Below are 21,662 nucleotides of genomic sequence, written 5' to 3' on the forward strand. Positions count from 1 at the left end.
TTCATTTTTCATAATTTCGAATTTTTCGAACTTAAGTACGAATTTTCGAACATGCCCTAAAACATCATATTTTGAAAGATATAAGCAAAATAACTAATTACTAAGTAATTTTTCAACAAAAATGTGAAGAAAATTTTATGAAATTAGCATTTTAGCAATAAAACGTAATTTCGAACTTAAGTTCGAATTTTCGAACATGTTAAAAAATGATTAAATTTAATCAAAGTAAAGCTAAAAATGCATTAAAACACTTTTGCTATGAAATTTTTTTCATTTTTCATAATTTCGAAATTTTCGAACTTAAGTTCGAATTTTCGAACATGTGCCAAAACATCATATTTTGAAAGTTCTAAGCAAAATTATTAATAATAAGTTAATATTTCACTGTTTTATTAAAGCAAATTCAATTTCGAATTTCAAAATCATTTTTCGAATTTCGAAATTTTCAACAACAATTTTAAAAAATTTTATAAAACTCAATTTCAAACTAAAAGAACACTATAAAACACTATTTTACCTATTTTTTGGACATTTTGCATAATTTCGAAAGTTTCGAACTTAAGTTCGAAAGTTTCGAACTTTCCTAAAAAAGTTTAATTTTTCGATTTTTAAGTAAAATTCTTATTTTTTATAAATTTACTTAAGAAAATCCAATTTTGAATATAACATTTTTTTCAAATTTCCAAATTTTTTAAAAAAATTTCAAAATATTTTTTAAAATTTCAAAATTTTCCAAATTTTTTAATAAAATTAAATTTCCAACTAAAACAATATCATAACAATTCTAATTATTTTTTGCACATTTAAGATAATTTCCATAAAAATATTTAATTTTGAATTTTAAAATCTTTTTTAAAAATTAATTTCGAATTTCAAAATTTTTTAAATTTTTTTTGTAAAAATCATTCTTAAAGTATAAAAACTCTTTACATAATTTCGAAATTTTCGAACTTAAATTCGAATTTCAAAATCTTTATTTCGAATTTCAAAACTTTCGAAAATGTGTATAAAAATCGCCTTGAAAGTATAAAAACACTTTTAAACCCGATTTTGCCACTTTTTCTTAATCATTTTACATAATTACGAAATTTTCGAACTTAAGTTCGAATTTCAAAATCTTAATTTCGAATTTCTAAACTTTCCAAAGTTGTTTGAAAATGTGTATAAAAATCACAATGAAAGTATAAAAATACTTTAAAACCCTATTTTGCCACTTTTTGCTCATTTAAGATAATTTCGAAATTTTCGAACTTAAGTTCGAATTTTCGAACATCCCAAAAAAAGTTCTTTTTTTCACCTTGAAAGTATAAAAACACTTTAAAACCCGATTTTGCCACTTTTTTGATTGAGTTTACATAATTCTAAAATTTTCGAACTTAAGTTCGAATTTTCGAACATGCCAAAAAAAGTTAATTTGATCATTTTTAATAATATAACTATGAATTAAGAGGTTTTTCATATTTTTTTTTTATTATAGCTAATTTCGAAATTTTCGAACTTAAGTTCGAAAATTTTAAAATTATGTAAACTAAATCAAAAAAGTGGCAAAATCGGGTTTTAAAGTGTTTTTATACTTTCAAGGTGAAAAAAAGAACTTTTTTTTGGGATGTTCGAAAATTCGAACTTAAGTTCGAAAATTTCGAAATTATCTTAAATGAGCAAAAATATGAGCGAAAATAACCTTAATATGAATATTTTACACTAAATAAGTCAAAAAATTAATAAAATTTAAATTTTCATAAATTTTTCTAAGAAATTAAAAATTTCGAATTTTCGAAAATTCAAAATTTTTAATTTCGAAATTCTGAAAAATGCTGGAAATTAAGAAATAATTTTATTAAAATAAAATATGGAGTTTACAAAATCATTTTTAGTTGTTTCAAGAATTTCGAAATTTTTTTTTTGAATTTTCGAACATGATATGTGAACCTCCGCTTAACACACCCTTTAACTGCTCAGCTACTATATACGTTTCCTATTTTTTTTTTATCATACATTGAGTGATACTGATGGTATTGTATTGTAATTGTTCAAATATTTCTTCTTTTTTTTGCAAATTTTGTTTCTTTCCTCTTCTCTTTTTTCCCTTTTTTTAAATAAAAAAAAACATCAAATAAATGCAAAAAAAAAATATAAATTATTTGTAATTTATAAAAAAAAACCCCTAACAGCATAAAGATAAATCAATTGATAAAGAGAACACTAATGGAATTGGTGGTAGTTATACTTTTTACTCCTTAAACTCCACCAACATCTCCACTTCTTCATCATCAACAATAACATCAACGTCATTGAATTCGAAGAATACATCTGTAAATGCTGTAAAATTACCAGCTTTCAATACAACATCATTAACATCAAAATCAACATCTTCCTCTTCGTTAACAGCATTATCATTATTATCATTACCAAGTCATACTACCAAACTATTTAAGAAAATGAATTTATTTTTATGGTCACCCATGTCATTGCTATCTTCTTCTTCTTCATCATCATCGTCATCATCAACCTCCAAACGAGCCATATCAAAAAAATCCTCTTTAGCTTTAAAGCAACAACAAAAACCACAAATATCCTCATCATCATTATTGTCATCTAATTCATCCATTTTAAAGGATTTAAATAACACTTTAATAACTTCATCTACATCGTCTTCTACTACTACAACAACAATAACCACTACATCAACAACAAAAACCAAACCTTCAACCCCTTCATCAACAGTGGCCTCCTCCGCCTCATCATCCTCCAGGGTTACAGCTAGAACCTCCTCCACTGAACTATTACAGAAAACTAAACAGTCTAAGAACAACAACAACAACAATAGTGATAAACTGTCATCACAACAAGTTCAAGAACAACAACAACATCATCAAACATATAAGGCAAATTTACCTTTTTTTGTAATTAACATAAATATTTTAAACATAATCTAAAGAGTCACTACTAACACCACCAACTATCGTCACCTTAAGACTTAATCGCTATCACCCGCTCAACTATATCCTAACTCATGTCCAAAAAGCTCACTTTCAAAATTTTCACTTTATTAATCACAAATTTACAAATTCGCCTTACTGTCTCTTTTCACTAGTTCAAAATTATCAAGACCCTTAAAATCCAAATATTGAGATTATATATTAAATAAAAACTGACCACAGTCTGAACTATAGACTGACCATAGTCTGGACTATAGACTGACCATACTCTGGACTATAGACTGACCATAGTCTGGACTATAGACTGACCATAGTCTGGACTATAGACTGACCATAGTCTGGACTATAGCCTGACTATAGCCTGCACTATAGACTGACCATAGTCTGGACTATAGACTGACTTTAGTCTGGACTATAGACTGACTATAGTCTGGACTATAGACTGACTATAGTCTGGACTATAGTCTGGACTATAGACTGACTATAGTCTGGACTATAGTCTGGACTATAGACTGACTATAGTCTGGACTATACTGAATATAGTCTGGACTATATACTGAATATAGTCTGGACTATATACTGAATATAGTCTGGACTATATACTGAATATAGTCTGGACTATATACTGAATATAGTCTGGACTATATACTGAATATAGTCTGGACCATAGACTAACTATAGTCTGGACTATATACTGAATATAGTCTGGACCATAGACTAACTATAGTCTGGACTATAGATTGACTATAGTCTGGACTATAGACTGACTATAGTCTGGACTATAGACTGACTATAGTCTGGAATATAGTCTGGACTATAGTTAGTGCGGACTATAGTCTGAACTATATACTGACTATAGTCTGTACTATAGACTGACTGTAGTCTGGACTATAGACTGACCATAGTCTGGACTATAGACTTACTATAGTCTGGACTATAGATTGACTATAGTCTGGACTATAGACTGACTATAGTCTGGACTATAGACTGACAATAGTCTGGACTATAGACTGACAATAGTCTGGACTATAGACTGACAATAGTCTGGACTATAGACTTACTATAGTCTGGACTATAGACTGACTATAGTCTGGACTATAGACTGACAATAGTCTGGACTATAGACTGACTATAGTCTGGACTATAGACTTACTATAGTCTGGACTTTAATAAAAACTCTGGACTATAGACTGACTATAGTCTGGACTATATACTGAATATAGTCTGGACTATATACTGAATATAGTCTGGACTATAGACTAACTATAGTTTGGACTCTTGACAAAATATAGTCTGGAAAATAGACTGACTATAGTCTGAACTGTCTGGAATATAGACTGACCATAGTCTGAACTATAGACTGACTATAGTCTGAACTTTAGACTGACTATAGTCTAAACTATAGACTGACTATAGTCTGTACTATTGACTGACTATAGTCTGTACTATAGACTGACTGTAGTCTGGACTATAGACTGACCATAGTCTGGACTATAGACTTACTATAGTCTGGACTATAGATTGACTATAGTCTGGACTATAGATTGACTATAGTCTGGACTATAGACTGACAATAGTCTGGACTATAGACTTACTATAGTCTGGACTATAGACTGACAATAGTCTGGACTATAGACTGACTATAGTCTGGACTATAGACTGACTATAGTCTGGACTATAGACTTACTATAGTCTGGACTATAGACTTACTATAGTCTGGACTATAGACTTACTATAGTCTGGACTATAGACTTACTATAGTCTGGACTATAGAATAGCTATAGTCTGGACTATAGACTGACTATAGTCTGGACTATAGTCTGCACTATATTCTGGACTATAGACTGATTACAGTGTGGACTATAGTCTGGAGTATCGTCTTACTATAGTCTGGACTATAGACTGACTGTAGTCTGGACTATAGAATGACTATTGTCTTTACTATAGACTGGCTATAGTCTGGGCTATAGACTGACTATAGTCTGGACAAGACTATAGTTTAGACTAAATATACTATAGTCTAAAATATACTCTGGACTATAAACTGACTATAGCTTCGACTATATAGACTGGACTATAGATAGACTATAGTCTGGACTATAGATATACTATAGTCTGGAATATAGATGTACTATAGATAGATTATAGTCTGGACTATAGATATACTATAGTCTGGACTATAGACAGAGTATAGTCTGAACTAAAGACTGGACTATAGATTGACTACAGTCTGGACTATAGATTGACTACAGTCTGGACTATAGATTGAATATACTCGGGACTATAGACTGGATATAGTCTGGTCTATAGACTGACTCTAGTCTGTACTATGGACTTACAATATTGTTCAGACTACAGTCGAAATATAGACAGACTATAGTCTCCGCTATATTGTGAACAGGAACCTGTAATAAAAAATTATTTGAATTTATATTAATTAGCTACAACAATTTCAAAATATGCTTTGCTTATTTCTAATACAATAATTTGTCCCTGTTTATTCCCATTATAAACAATTTGCATAAATCTCTCTCTCTCTCTCTAATTCGATAACCTTAATTCTATGAATAGTTTACAAGCAAACAAACAAAAAAAAAACTTCGTCCTTGTATTAATTTTTATCGTTTAAAGTAGCAATACCAAATACATAATAATACGAGTACATGTCGTTACGTTACATTATTTATACCCATTAAAAATTCATGTTCTATTATCACACTTTTTAAATAAAATAAAAAAATAAGTGGAAAAAATATAGAATAAATATATATTTGCAACTTGCACGTACTGATGATATATCATGCATGCATCTGTTACATTTTTTTTTTTTTTTTTGTTTTTCTCTGATTTTATTTTTGTTGTTCAATTAAATTTGACAAAAGAGCTTGCTGCACTTTGTGTTGCATGCATTTAATTTGAAAATTGCGTACTCAATCCATTCAACAGCCACATTCGTTGCCGCAGCAATTTCTGTAATATGTATCATTTTCATCATTTGTTTTTTCAAGCACCTACATGATCTATGATCTAGTTTTCAGTTATAAATACCTTTTAGTAATTTAGTAGTATTATTAAACTAAATATGGGTTGAATACATGTTTATTTTTATTTTTTTGTTATTTAATTTATAAATCTATTCTTTCCTTTTTTTCTGTACATTTTTGCATGTATGAAAAAAAAAATTCATTTATAAATTATAATATTTTCTATTTATGGGCTGATTATATTGGGATTTTTGTTATACTTTTCTATGATTAAACATAAGTATTTGTTATTTATTTAATTAAATAAATAAATAAATAACATATGTGTTTGACAAATGTATTGTTATCAATACAAATAATATTCGTTTGACATGAATATTAATTTTGTATTAATGTATTTAATACCAATAATAAAAGTCAAGCACTTAATTTGAGATAAAAGTTATGTATATTAAAAAAGACCAAAATTACTTTGATCACAACGAAAATTTGTAGGCTACAGATTGAGTATAGTCCAACCTATACTTCGGCTATAGTCCAGACAATTTATAATGCTAACTATAGATTGACTATAGTCTAAACAGCAGATTGATTAGAGTCTTGGAAAACTATGCGACAAAATGGAATTTCATGGTAAAATTGGTTCTAAATATATTTTTCAGAAGTTTTAATGAAATATTGAACTTAGTTCAATTCTAAACCATTTTCGGATTCATTAGAAATTCTAATCCCAAAATTTGAATTTTCAGTAGTTCTTCTTCTCAAATCCCGAAATAATGGAACAAAATGTTAAAAATAAAAAAATGATGGGATTTTTAATGAAATATTGGTACTAGGTCCATTCTGAATCCATTTTCGGAAGTTACCAGTAAGGTAAGTATCCCACCAGTAGTTTCCGAGATTAAAGCAAACGAAAAAAATAAATATGAAATTTTGATGTAGTAATGTTTCTAGGTCCAACATTCATCAAAATTTCTGATTTTTTTTTTTATTATTGCTACAAACTCTGAAACTACTGGCCCAATCTGGCTGGAAAGTGAATTTTCTGGTAAATTCACATGCTGAATCCGAAAATGGACTCAGAATGGACATAGGAGCAATATTTCATCAAAATTCCCAACAATTTTACATTTTAAACAATTAATGCTATTATTACGGGCTTTTGAGGACGAGAACTACTGAAATATCAAATTTGGGCTTAGAATTTATACTGAATCCGAAAATGGTTTCAGAATTAAACTAGGTCCAATATTTCATCAAAACATCTGAAAAATAAATTTTGAACCAATTTTTACCACAATGATGGTTCTTGTCTAGACTAATTTAAAAACTTACTAGCCTAGACAAGAACCTCTAAATTGTGAAGAAATCATACGAAAAATGAAATTTCGTGATAAAATCGGTACGAAATTTCTTTCAGAAATTTGGATGAAATATTGGACCTAGCTCAATTCTAAACTAATTATCGGATTTAGCATAGGGTTAAGTTTGGAATACAAAATTTTAGTTACCCTCGACCTCAAGATCGCGAGAAAATAGCATAAATTACTCAAAATAAAAAATTGTCGGGAATTTTGATGAAATATTGGTCCCAGGTCCATTCTGAGTTCATTTTAGGACTCAGCGTGGGACTCTACCAGAAAGGTGTGTTTCCAGCCACATCCAGCCAGTAATTTCCAAAATTAAAGCAAACAAAAAAATAAATATGAAATTTTGATCTAGTAATGTTCCTAGGTCCAACATTCATCAAAATTTCCGTCATTTTTTTATTTTTGCTTCAAACTCGGAAACTACTGGCCCAATCTAGCTGCAAAGTGACCTTTCTGGTAATTGCATCAAAACTTCAGACAAATTTTTATTTTGAACAATTTGTGCTATTTTCTCGGGATCTTGAGGCCGAGAGTGAATGAAATTTTGTAGTCGAGGCATGACCCTATGTTGAATCCGAAAATGAATTCAGATTTGAGCTAGGTCCAATATTTCATGTTAATTTCTGAAAGAAAACTCGGACCGATTTTCCCACGAAATTTCATTTTACGTATGATTTCTTTCCAATTTCGAGGTTCTTGTCTAGGCTAGTAAGTGTTAAAATTAGTCTAGACAAGAACCATCATTCGTGGTAAAATTGGTTCAAAATTTATTTTTCAGAACTATTGATGAAATATTGGACCTAGTTCAATTCTGAAACCATTTTCGGATTCAGTATAAATTCTAATCCCAAATTTGAAATTTCAGTAGTTCTCGTTCTCAAAATCACGAAATAATAGCACTAAATCTTCAAAATCAAAAAATTTCGAGAATTTTGATGAAATATTGGTCCTAGGTCCATTCTGAGTCCATTTTCGGATTCAGCGTGGGAAATTACCAGAAAGGTCACTTTCCAGCCACATCCGGCCAGTAGTTTACGAGTTTGAAGCAAAAATAAAAAAAAATCCAAAAATTTTATGATTGTTATACCTAGGACCCTTACTGGATCAAAATTTCCTATTTATTTTTTTGTTTGCTTCAAACTCGGAAACTACTTTTCGGATGTGGCTGGAAAGTCACCTTTGAGGTAAAATCGCACGCTGAATCCGAAAATGGACTCAGAATGGACCTAGGACCAATATTTCATCAATATTCCCGATAATTTTTTATTTTGAGCAATTCGAGCTATTATCTCGGGATCTTGATGCCGAGAGTGACTAAAATTTTGTATTAATTCAGAATTGAGCTAGGTCCAGTATTTCATCCAAATTTCTGAAAGAAAATTCGGACCGATTTTCCCACAAAATATCATTTTACGTAGGATTTCTTCTCGATATCAAGGTTTTTGTCTTGGCTAGTAAGTTTTAAAATTAGTCTAGACAAGAATCATCAGTTATAAAGAAATTTTGCGAAAAAACGAATTTCATAGTAAAATTGGTTCAAAATTTATATTTCAGAAATTTTGATGAAATATTGGACTTAGGTCAATTTTGAAACCATTTTTAGATTCAGTAGAAATTCTAGTCCCAAATTTAAAATTTCAGTAATTCTCGCCCTCAAAATCCCGGAATAATAGCACTAAATGTTCAAAATAAAAAAATTTCGGGAATTTTGATGAAATATTGGTCCTAGGTCCATTCTGAGTCCATTTTCGGATTCAGCGTGGGAAATTACCAGAAAGGTCACTTTCCAGCCACATCCGGCCAGTAGTTTCCGAGTTTGAAGCAAAAATAAAAAAATCCAAAAATTTTATGATTGTTGGACCTAGGTAGGACCCTTACTGGATCAAAAATTTCCTATTTATTTTTTTGTTTGCTTCAAAATCGGAAACTACTGGCCGGATGTGGCTGGAAAGTCAACTTTCTGGTAAAATCGCACGCTGAATCCAAAAATGGACTCCGAATGGACCTAGGACCAATGTTTCATCAAAATTCCCGACAATTTTTTATTTTGAGCAATTTGTGCTATTTTCTCGGGATCTTGAGGCCGAGAGTGAATAAATTTTTATATTCCAAACTTAACCCTATGCTGAATCCGAAAGTGAATTCAGAATTTATCTAGGTCCAATATATCATCCACATTTTTGAAAGAAAATTCGGACCGATTTTCCCACGAATTTTTTTTTACGTGGGATTTCTGCTTAATTTCAAGGTTTTTGTCTTGGCTAGTAAGTTTTAAAATTAGTCTAGACAAGAACCATCATTAATAGAGAAATTTTGCGACAAAATGGATTTCGTAGTAAAATTGGTTCAAAATTTATTTTTCAGAAATTTTGATGAAATTTTGAACCTAGTTCAATTCTGAAACCAATTTTGGATTCAGTAGAAATTCTAATCCCAAATTTAAAATTTCGGTAGTTCTCGTCCTCAAAATCCCGGAATAATAGCACTAAATGTTCAAAATAAAAAAATTTCGGGAATTTTGATGAAATATTGGTCCTAGGTCCATTCTGAGTCCATTTTCGGATTCAGCGTGGGAAATTACCAGAAAAGTCACTTTCCAGCCACATCCGGCCAGTAGTTTTCGAGTTTGAAGCAAAAATAAAAAAAAAATCCAAAAATTTTATGATTGTTGGACCTAGGACCCTTACTGGATCAAAATTTCCTATTTATTTTTTTGTTTGCTTCAAACTCGGAAACTACTGGCCGGATGTGGCTGGAAAGTCACCTTTCTGGTAAAATTGCACGCTGAATCCGAAATTGGACTCAGAATGGACCTAAGACCAATATTTCATCAAAATTCCCGATAATTTTTTATTTTGAGCAATATGAGCTATTATCTCGCGATCTTGAGGCCAAGAGTGACTAAAATTTTGTATTCGAAACTTAAACCTATGCTGAATCCGAAAATTAATTCAGAGTCGAGCTATGTCCAATATTTCATCCAAATTTCTGAAAGAAAATTCGGAACGATTTTCCCACAAAATTTCATTTTACGTAGGATTTCTTCTCAATATCAAGGTTTTTGTCTTGGCTAGTAAGTTTTAAAATTAGTCTAGACAAGAACCATCAATTATAGAGAAATTTTGATGAAATATTGGACTTAGGTCAATTTTGAAACCATTTTTAGATTCAGTAGAAATTCTAGTCCCAAATTTAAAATTTCAGTAATTCTCGCCCTCAAAATCCCGGAATAATAGCACTAAATGTTCAAAATAAAAAAATTTCGGGAATTTTGATGAAATATTGGTCCTAGGTCCATTCTGAGTCCATTTTCGGATTCAGCGTGGGAAATTACCAGAAAGGTCACTTTCCAGCCACATCCGGCCAGTAGTTTCCGAGTTTGAAGCAAAAATAAAAAAAATCCAAAAATTTTATGATTGTTGGACCTAGGTAGGACCCTTACTGGATCAAAAATTTCCTATTTATTTTTTTGTTTGCTTCAAAATCGGAAACTACTGGCCGGATGTGGCTGGAAAGTCAACTTTCTGGTAAAATCGCACGCTGAATCCAAAAATGGACTCCGAATGGACCTAGGACCAATGTTTCATCAAAATTCCCGACAATTTTTTATTTTGAGCAATTTGTGCTATTTTCTCGGGATCTTGAGGCCGAGAGTGAATAAATTTTTATATTCCAAACTTAACCCTATGCTGAATCCGAAAGTGAATTCAGAATTTATCTAGGTCCAATATATCATCCACATTTTTGAAAGAAAATTCGGACCGATTTTCCCACGAATTTTTTTTTACGTGGGATTTCTGCTTAATTTCAAGGTTTTTGTCTTGGCTAGTAAGTTTTAAAATTAGTCTAGACAAGAACCATCATTAATAGAGAAATTTTGCGACAAAATGGATTTCGTAGTAAAATTGGTTCAAAATTTATTTTTCAGAAATTTTGATGAAATTTTGAACCTAGTTCAATTCTGAAACCAATTTTGGATTCAGTAGAAATTCTAATCCCAAATTTAAAATTTCGGTAGTTCTCGTCCTCAAAATCCCGGAATAATAGCACTAAATGTTCAAAATAAAAAAATTTCGGGAATTTTGATGAAATATTGGTCCTAGGTCCATTCTGAGTCCATTTTCGGATTCAGCGTGGGAAATTACCAGAAAAGTCACTTTCCAGCCACATCCGGCCAGTAGTTTTCGAGTTTGAAGCAAAAATAAAAAAAAAATCCAAAAATTTTATGATTGTTGGACCTAGGACCCTTACTGGATCAAAATTTCCTATTTATTTTTTTGTTTGCTTCAAACTCGGAAACTACTGGCCGGATGTGGCTGGAAAGTCACCTTTCTGGTAAAATTGCACGCTGAATCCGAAATTGGACTCAGAATGGACCTAAGACCAATATTTCATCAAAATTCCCGATAATTTTTTATTTTGAGCAATATGAGCTATTATCTCGCGATCTTGAGGCCAAGAGTGACTAAAATTTTGTATTCGAAACTTAAACCTATGCTGAATCCGAAAATTAATTCAGAGTCGAGCTATGTCCAATATTTCATCCAAATTTCTGAAAGAAAATTCGGAACGATTTTCCCACAAAATTTCATTTTACGTAGGATTTCTTCTCAATATCAAGGTTTTTGTCTTGGCTAGTAAGTTTTAAAATTAGTCTAGACAAGAACCATCAATTATAGAGAAATTTTGCGAAAAAAAGGAATTTCGTAGTAAAATTGGTTCAAAACTTATTTTTCAGAAATTTTGATGAAATATTGGACTTAGGTCAATTCTGAAACCATTTTTGGATTCAGTAGAAATTCTAGTCCCAAATTTAAAATTTCAGTAGTTCTCGTCCTTAAAATCCCGGAATAATAGCACTAAATGTTCAAAATAAAAAAATTCGGGAATTTTGATGAAATATTGGTCCTAGGTCCATTCTGAGTCCATTTTCAGATTCAGCGTGGGAAATTACCAGAAAGGTCACTTTCCAGCCACATCCGGCCAGTAGTTTCCGAATTTGAAGCAAAAATAAAAAAATCCAAAAATTTTATGATTGTTGGACCTAGGACCCTTACCGGATCAAAATTTCCTATTTATTTTTTTGTTTGCTTCAAACTCGGAAACTACTGGCCGGATGTGGCTGGAAAGTCACCTTTCTGGTAAAATCGCACGCTGAATCCGAAAATGGACTCAGAATGGACCTAGGACCAATATTTCATCAAAATTCCCGATAATTTTTTTATTTTGAGCAATTGTAGCTATTATCTCGCAATCTTGAGGCCGAGAGTGACTAAAATTTTGTATTCGAAACTTAAACCTATGCTGAATCCGAAAATTAATTCAGAATTGAGCTAGGTCCAATATTTCATCCAAATTTTTGAAAGAAAATTCGGAACGATTTTCCCACAAAATTATATTTTACGTAGGATTTCTTCTCAATTTCAAGGTTTTTGTCTTGGCTAGTAAGTTTTAAAATTAGTCTAGACAAGAACCATCAATTATAGAGAAATTTTGCGGAAAAAAGGATTTTCGTAGTAAAATTGGTCCAAAATTTATTTTTCAGAAATTTTGATGAAACTTTGGACCTAGTCCAATTCTGAAACCATTTTTGGATTCAGTAGAAATTCTAATCCCAAATTTAAAATTTCAGTAGTTCTCGTCCTCAAATTCCCGAAATAATAGCACTAAATGTTCAAAATAAAAAATTTTCGGGAATTTTGATGAAATATTGGTCCTAGGTCCATTCTGCGTCCATTTTCGGATTCAGCATGGGAAATTACCAGTAAAGTCACTTTCCAGCCAGATTCGTCCAGTAGTTTCCGAGTTTGAAGCAAAAATAAAAAAATCCAAAAATTTTATGATTGTTGGACCTAGGTAGGACCCTTACTGGATCAAAATTTCCTATTTATTTTTTTGTTTGCTTCAAACTCGGAAACTACTGGCCGGATGTGGCTGGAAAGTCACCTTTCTGGTAAAATCGCACGCTGAATCCAAAAATGGACTCGGAATGGACCTAGGACCAATATTTCATCAAAATTCCCGATAATTTTTTATTTTGAGAAATTTGAGCTATTATCTCGCGATCTTGAGGCCGAGAGTTACTAAAATTTTGTATTCCAAACTTAACCCTATGCTGAATCCGAAAATGAATTCAGAATTGATCTAGGTCCAATATCTCATCCAATTTTCTGAAAAAAAATTCGGACCGATTTTCCCACGAAATTTCATTTTACATATGATTTCTTCTCAATTGCAAGGTTTTTGTCTTTGCTAGTAAGTTTTAAAATTAGTCTAGACAAGAACCATCATTAATAGAGAAATTTTGCGACAAAATGGAATTTCGTGGTAAAATTGGTTCAAAATTTATTTTTCAGAAATTTTGATGAAATATTGGACTTAGGTCAATTCTGGAACCATTTTTGGATTCAGTAGAAATTCTAGTCCCAAATTTAAAATTTCAGTAGTTCTCGTCCTCAAAATCCCGGAATAATAGCACTAAATGTTCAAAATAAAAAAATTTCGGGAATTTTGATGAAATATTGGTCCTAGGTCCATTCTGAGTCCATTTTCGGATTCAGCGTGGGAAATTACCAGAAAGGTCACTTTCCAGCCACATCCGGCCAGTAGTTTCCGAGTTTGAAGCAAAAATAAAAAAATAGGAAAATTTGGATGAATAGTGGACCTAGGACCATTAATGGATCAAAATTTCCTATTTATTTTTTTGTTTGCTTCAAACTCGGAAACTACTGGCCGGATGTGGCTGGAAAGTCACCTTTCTGGTAAAATCGCACGCTGAATCCGAAAATGGACTCAGAATGGACCTAGGACCAATATTTCATCAAAATTCCCGATAATTTTTTATTTTGAGCAATTTGAGCTATTATCTCGGGATCTTGAGGCCGAGAGTGACTAAAATTTTGTATTCGAAACTTAAACCTATGCTGAATCCGAAAATTAATTCAGAATTGAGCTAGGTCCAATATTTCATCCAAATTTCTGAAAGAAAATTCGGACCGATTTTCCCACAAAATTTCATTTTACGTAGGATTTTTTCACAATTTCAAGGTTTTTGTCTTGGCTAGTAAGTTTTAAAATTAGTCTAGACAAGAACCATCAATTATAGAGAAATTTTGCGAAAAAAGGAATTTCGTAGTAAAATTAGTTCAGAATTTGTTTTTCAGAAATTTTGATGAAATTTTTAACCTAGTTCAATTCTGAAACCAATTTTGGATTCTGTAGAAATTCTAATCCCAAATTTAAAATTTCAGTAGTTCTCGTCCTCAAATTCCCGAAATAATAGCACTAATTGTTCAAAATTAAAAATTTTCGGAAATTTCGATGAAATATTGGTCCTAGGTCCATTCTGAGTCCATTTTCGGATTCAGCGTGGGAAATTACCAGAAAGGTCACTTTCCAGCCAGATTCGTCCAGTAGTTTCCGAGTTTGAAGCAAAAATAAAAAAAAATCCAAAAATTTTATGATTGTTGGACCTAGGTAGGACCCTTACTGGATCAAAATTTCCTATTTATTTTTTTGTTTGCTTCAAACTCGGAAACTACTGGCCGGATGTGGCTGGAAAGTCACCTTTCTGGTAAAATCGCACGCTGAATCCGAAAATGGACTCGGAATGGACCTAGGACCAATATTTCATCAAAATTCCCGATAATTTTTTATTTTGAGCAATTTGAGCTATTATCTCGGGATCTTGAGGCCGAGAGTTACTAAAATTTTGTATTCCAAACTTAACCCTATGCTGAATCCGAAAATGAATTCAGAATTGAGCTATGTCCAATATTTCATCCAAATTTCTGAAAGAAAATTTGGACCGATTTTCCCACAAAATTTCATTTTACATAAGATTTTTTCTCAATTTCAAGGTTTTTGTCTGGGATAGTAAGTATTAATAATTAGTCTAGACCACAACCAGACTACAGTCTGGTCAATAAAACACATTTTTTTAAGTTTTTTATTTTAATTTTATTATGATTTTTAATACTTTACATTACGTGTTACAGATTGCATGTTTTTAAACAATACTTGGCACATGGTTTTATTATTTTAACTTAAATTTAATATACATAATATATATTAATGAATATTATATACATATAATAAAGTGTTTTATTTTATATTTTTGTAATTAAATATTTAAAATCATAAATTAATAAAATTTAATTTCCTTAAATAAAATTTATAATTTATAGCCTCCATTGTATATAATCACACCCACTTATCGCCGTCCAGAACAATTGGCTGAACTGACACGTTTGGGTTACACGCTCAAACATGTCGTCAATCTGCTGTGGTTGGTTATAGAAGATGCCAATCGGACATCGGATAATGTTATACAAATATTAAATAGAATTGGAGTGCCTTATGAGTATTTTTTGGGTAAGTTATAGTTTTACTCATATAAATATGTATAAGATTTCTAATGATGTTCTATATATTCCAGCTCCCATGCCTGATGAATATAAAAAAGCCAAGGCTAAACCCAGGGGTGTTTCAAATCGTAATCGTGGCCTCCAATGGTTAAGAGAAAATGCCACCGAGGGAGTGTTTTATTTTGCCGATGATGATAATACTTATGATATTAATATATTCGAACAGGTAAGTTTTGTTTGCTATTATATATTAGCCGTACATTCAGAGTATTGCCTTCTTTTACAGATGCGCTATACCAAAAAGGTTTCAATGTGGCCAGTGGGTTTAGTTACCAAATTTGGTGTTAGTAGTCCTATTGTTAAGGCTGGCAAACTGACGGGTTTCTATGATGGCTGGATTGGTGGCCGTAAATATCCGGTTGATATGGCTGGCTTTGCTGTTAGTGTAAAATTTTTACATGATCGTCCCAATGCCAAGATGCCCTTTAAAACAGGCTATGAGGAGGATGGTTTCCTAAAGAGTTTAGCTCCTTTAAATAATACGGAAATAGAATTATTGGCCAATAATTGTACAGAGGTAAGTTTACTATAGACTAGACTATAGAACATAACATCATAGACTATAGACTACACTATAGCCTAGTCTATAGACTATAGACTACACTATAGCCTAGACTGTAGACTACACTATAAACTAGACTATAGCCTTGACTGTAGACTAGACTATAGACTAGACTATAGACTAGACTATAGACTAGACTATAGACTAGACTATAGACTAGACTATAGACTAGACTATAGACTAGACTATAGACTAGACTAGACTAGACTATAGACTAGACTATAGACTAGACTATAGACTAGACTATAGACTAGACTATAGACTAGACTATAGACTAGACTATAGACTAGACTATAGACTAGACTATAGACTAGACTATAGACTAGACTATAGACTAGACTATAGACTAGACTATAGACTAGACTATAGACTAGACTATAGACTAGACTATAGACTAGACTATAGACTAGACTATAGACTAGACTATAGACTAGACTATAGACTAGACTATAGACTAGACTATAGACTAGACTATAGACTAGACTATAGACTAGACTATAGACTAGACTATAGACTAGACTATAGACTAGACTATAGACTAGACTATAGACTAGACTATAGACTAGACTATAGACTAGACTATAGACTAGACTATAGACTAGACTATAGACTAGACTATAGACTAGACTATAGACTAGACTAGACTAGACTATAGACTAGACTATAGACTAGACTATAGACTAGACTATAGACTAGACTATAGACTAGACTATAGACTAGACTATAGACTAGACTATAGCTAGACTATAGACTAGACTATAGACTAGACTATAGACTAGACTATAGACTAGACTATAGACTAGGACTATAGACTAGACTATAGACTAGACTATAGACTAGACTATAGACTAGACTATAGACTAGACTATAGACTAGCTATAGACTAGACTATAGACTAGACTATAGACTAGACTATAGACTAGACTATAGACTAGACTATAGACTAGACTATAGACTAGACTATAGGCTAGACTATAGACTAGACTATAGACCACACTATAGACTAGACTATAGACTAGACTATAGGCTAGACTATAGACTAGACTATAGACAAGATCATAGACTACACTATAGACTAGACTACAGACTAGAGTATAGACTACACTATAGACTAGACTATAGACTAGAGTATAGACTAGAGTATAGACTAGACTATAGACTAGAATATAGACTAGACTATAGACTAGACTATAGACTAGAGACTATAGACTAGACTATAGACTAGACTATAGACTAGACTATAGACTAGACTATAGACTAGACTATAGACTAGACTATAGACTAGACTATAGACTAGACTATAGACTAGACTATAGACTAGACTATAGACAAGACTATAGACTAGACTATAGACAAGATTATAGACTAGACTATAGACTAGACTATAGACTAGACTATAGACTAGACTATAGACTAGACTATAGACTAGACTATAGACTAGACTATAGACTAGACTATAGACTAGACTATAGACTAGACTATAGACTAGACTATAGACTAGACTATAGACTAGACTATAGACTAGACTATAGACTAGACTATAGACTAGACTATAGACTAGACTATAGACTAGACTATAGACTAGACTATAGACTAGACTATAGACTAGACTATAGACTAGACTATAGACTAGACTATAGACTAGACTATAGACTAGACTATAGACTAGACTATAGACTAGACTATAGACTAGACTATAGACTAGGACTATAGACTAGACTATAGACTAGACTATAGACTAGACTATAGACTAGACTATAGACTACTAGACTAGACTATAGACTAGACTATAGACTAGACTATAGACTAGACTATAGACTAGACTATAGACTAGACTATAGACTAGACTATAGACTAGACTGTAGACTAGACTATAGATTAGACTATAGACTAGACTATAGACTAGACTATAGACTAGACTGTAGACTAGACTATAGACTAGACTATAGACAAGACTATAGACTGGACTATAGACAAGACTATAGACTAAATGATTGACTAGACTATACTATAGATTAGACTAAAGACCAGACTATAGCCTAGACTAAAGACTAGACTAAAAACTACACTAAAGACTAGTCTGGTGACTATATTGGGCTATAGACTGGACAATGGACTAGACTATAGACTACACTATAGACTACATTATAGACTAGATTAAAGACTAGACTATAGGCAATTCTATAGACTACACTATTGATCAGACGATAGAATAGACTATAGACTATACTAGTTTAAGTTCAGCTCAAGTTCAGTTCTAGTTCAGTTCTAGTTCTAGTTCAGTTCTAGTTCAGTTCTAGTTCAGTTCTAGTTCAGTTCTAGTTCAGTTCTAGTTCAGTTCTAGTTCAGTTCTAGTTCAGTTCTAGTTCCAGTTCTAGTTCAGTTCTAGTTCATTTCTAGTTCAGTTCTAGTTCAGTTCTAGTTCAGTTCTAGTTCAGTTCTAGTTCAGTTCTGTTCATGTTCTAGTTCAGTTCTAGTTCAGTTCTAGTTCAGTTCTAGTTCAGTTCTAGTTCAGTTCTAGTTCAGTTCTAGTTCAGTTCTAGTTCAGTTCTAGTTCAGTTCTAGTTCAGTTCTAGTTTCAGTTCTAGTTCAGTTCTAGTTCAGTTCTAGTTCAGTTCTAGTTCAGTTTCTAGTTCAGTTCTAGTTCAGTTCTAGTTCAGTTCTAGTTCAGTTCTAGTTCAGTTCTAGTTCAGTTCTAGTTCAGTTCTAGTTCAGTTCTAGTTCAGTTCTAGTTCAGTTCTAGTTCAGTTCTAGTTCAGTCTAGTTCAGTTCTAGTTCAGTTCTAGTTCAGTTCTAGTTCAGTTCTAGTTCAGTTCTAGTTCAGTTCTAGTTCAGTTCTAGGTTCAGTTCTAGTTCTAGTTCAGTTCTAGTTCAGTTCTAGTTCAGTTCTAGTTCAGTTCTAGTTCAGTTCTAGTTCAGTTCTAGTTCAGTTCTAGTTCAGTTCTAGTTCAGTTCTAGTTCAGTTCTAGTTCAGTTCTAGTTCAGTTCTAGTTCAGTTCTAGTTCAGTTCTAGTTCAATTCTAGTTCAGTTCTAGTTCAGTTCTAGTTCAGTCTAGTTCAGTTCTAGTTCAGTTCTAGTTCAGTTCTAGTTCAGTTCTAGTTCAGTTCTAGTTCAGTTCTAGTTCAGTTCTAGTTCAGTTCTAGTTCAGTTCTAGTTCAGTTCTAGTTCAGTTCTAGTTCAGTTCTAGTTCAGTTCTAGTTCAGTTCTAGTTCAGTTCTAGTTCAGTTCTAGTTCAGTTCTAGTTCAGTTCTAGTTCAGTTCTAGTTCAGTTCTAGTTCAGTTCTAGTTCAGTTCTAGTTCAGTTCTAGTTCAGTTCTAGTTCAGTTCTAGTTCAGTTCTAGTTCAGTTCTGGTTCAGTTCTAGTTCAGTTCTTGTTCAGTTCTAGTTCAGTTCTAGTTCAGTTCTAGTTCAGTTCTAGTTCAGTTCTAGTTCAGTTCTAGTTCAATGTCAAATTTGCTAATTATTATTTGTTTTTTTTTTCAGATTTTAACTTGGCACACACAAACTAAAAAGAATAATCCTGCAGAAATTGTAAATGCGACCAAATATGGTGATACAAATTTAATGCTTTTAGAAAAAATGCTAGTAAGACATTAACTTTAAATTTAAATTATTTAATAATTTACCTTAAACCCCCCAAAAAAAGTTTAATATATAATAGACTTAACAAAACACTAGTAAATAACAAAGAAAGACACAACATATAGAAAAACTTCTACAGTAAATTTAAAATATTAGCAATAACTTTACTAAGAAATTTAAAAAACCAAAGAAAAGTTAAATAAAACCAAACAAACATTTTTGTTCCCAAATAAAAAACCAGGTAAAAATATAAAAATAAACCAAAAAAACAAAAAATTGTATGAAAAGTAAATAAAGAAATATTTAAGCACAAAGTGTTAAGCTTTATTAAAAATAATATAAAACATATTAAACGAATATTAAATATTGTATATATAATTAATTAATAAATATTATTAACTAATTAAAATAATATGTAAATATTTATAATTAAACTAAAGTTTAAAAAAAGTACGTATTTAGCTAGCAAGACATATGAAGAAGAGATACAATCATTTTTTTAAATATATGAAAAACAAAAGAAAAAGACATTAATACTAAAAAAATATTATTAAATATTAAAAGTAAACGATTTTAAGTTTTATTTATTAAGAATTTTTAAAGAATTTAAATTGATTTTATTATTGTTTAACAGAGATTTAAGTTAGTTTTTAATAATTTTTTTTAATAAGCGTTTGATTAATATTAATTCGTTTAAATATTGCAAACAAAATTATTATTTTCACAGGAATTTTGTTTATTTTATTATTAAACTAAAATTTTTACGTTTTAGTTTACAAAAGAGTATTTCATTTTGTTTGAAATTAGAATTTATTATAATTCAATTTAAATTATTTATATAATATGCATTTTTAGTTTTTAATTTTTTATATTTTTAAATTTAAATTAAATTTCCTATAATTTAAATTTTATTAAAACAAAGATTTTATAATTCTTTCAAATTATTTTTAATGTACTTAAGTTTAAAATTAAATAAACAAGAGCTGGTAGTCGAATTGCTATAAAACTGATTATTTTGTAACGATTAATCGAATGATTTTCAAAGATTATTCGATTATCAATAAAATTTGGGGAATATTGCATTGCAAGCTGCAATCAAAAAGTTAACACAGGAATAACCTTGAAAAAGTAAAGCATACTTAAGGGAGTTAATTTAATTACAGTGGGGCTGTCAAATAAAAAATTCACTTTTAAGCGAAAATCGTTGACTCGAATCTGAAATTTGACCTAATTTTCGGATTCAGCGGGTGCCAGTTTTACGTATAGCGTCCAACGACGAAATCCGGCCAGCCGTTTAGGAGATAAAAGCAAAAAACCAAATTTCATACAAAATGTTCAGCGGTTGTTTAAAACTGTATTTACGTTTTTCTAGCAAATAAATATGAATTATTTTTAAAGCATACTTTGGGGCTTTATTAATTGAAAGCAATGCATAATGTAAACATTGAGTAGATTTTGTTAAAAACATGTCCTTTTCAGCTAAATTTAAAGGACTTTTTTTAGCAGGATTACATAAAAATGAAGTCCTTAATAGCTCCTGGTCCTGTTTGGTTACTAATTTTTGAGTTTACTATTCAATATGTTTACAAATTTGAGCTTATTACAAACACATTGCAAAGTTTTTAAAAATTATCCTTTGGAGCTAAAATTCAAGGACATTTTCGCCTGGATGCATAATGTAAACATTGAGTAGATTTTGTTAAAAACATGTCCTTTTCAGCTAAATTTAAAGGACTTTTTTTAGCAGGATTACATAAAAATGAAGTCCTTAATAGCTCCTGGTCCTGTTTGGTTACTA

General features: G+C 31.1%; 1 protein-coding gene across 10 annotated transcripts in view; it reads left to right on the plus strand.

Annotated features, from left to right (window-relative positions):
- Window positions 1–20,472, plus strand: part of LOC119602948 (galactosylgalactosylxylosylprotein 3-beta-glucuronosyltransferase P) — a 94,826-nt gene extending 74,354 nt beyond the window's left edge. For 8 of the 10 annotated variants that reach the window (XM_037954766.1, XM_037954764.1, XM_037954763.1 and 5 more), the window contains 5 exons: window positions 2,172–2,885; window positions 15,480–15,666; window positions 15,731–15,885; window positions 15,946–16,236; window positions 19,766–20,472. In XM_037954766.1, coding sequence (XP_037810694.1) covers window positions 2,172–2,885; window positions 15,480–15,666; window positions 15,731–15,885; window positions 15,946–16,236; window positions 19,766–19,879 — 1,461 coding nt within the window. In that variant the 3' untranslated portion in view covers window positions 19,880–20,472. The remainder of the gene's footprint in view (window positions 1–2,171; window positions 2,886–15,479; window positions 15,667–15,730; window positions 15,886–15,945; window positions 16,237–19,765) is intronic. The other 2 variants (XM_037954771.1, XM_037954772.1) reach the window with 2 other exon arrangements.
- The last annotated feature ends 1,190 nt before the right edge of the window (window positions 20,473–21,662 follow it).

The sequence above is a fragment of the Lucilia sericata genome, unplaced genomic scaffold (assembly GCF_015586225.1).
Source record: "Lucilia sericata isolate MDLA Ls3-8-SP2 unplaced genomic scaffold, ASM1558622v1 Contig000265F_arrow, whole genome shotgun sequence".
Lineage (NCBI taxonomy): Eukaryota > Metazoa > Arthropoda > Insecta > Diptera > Calliphoridae > Lucilia > Lucilia sericata.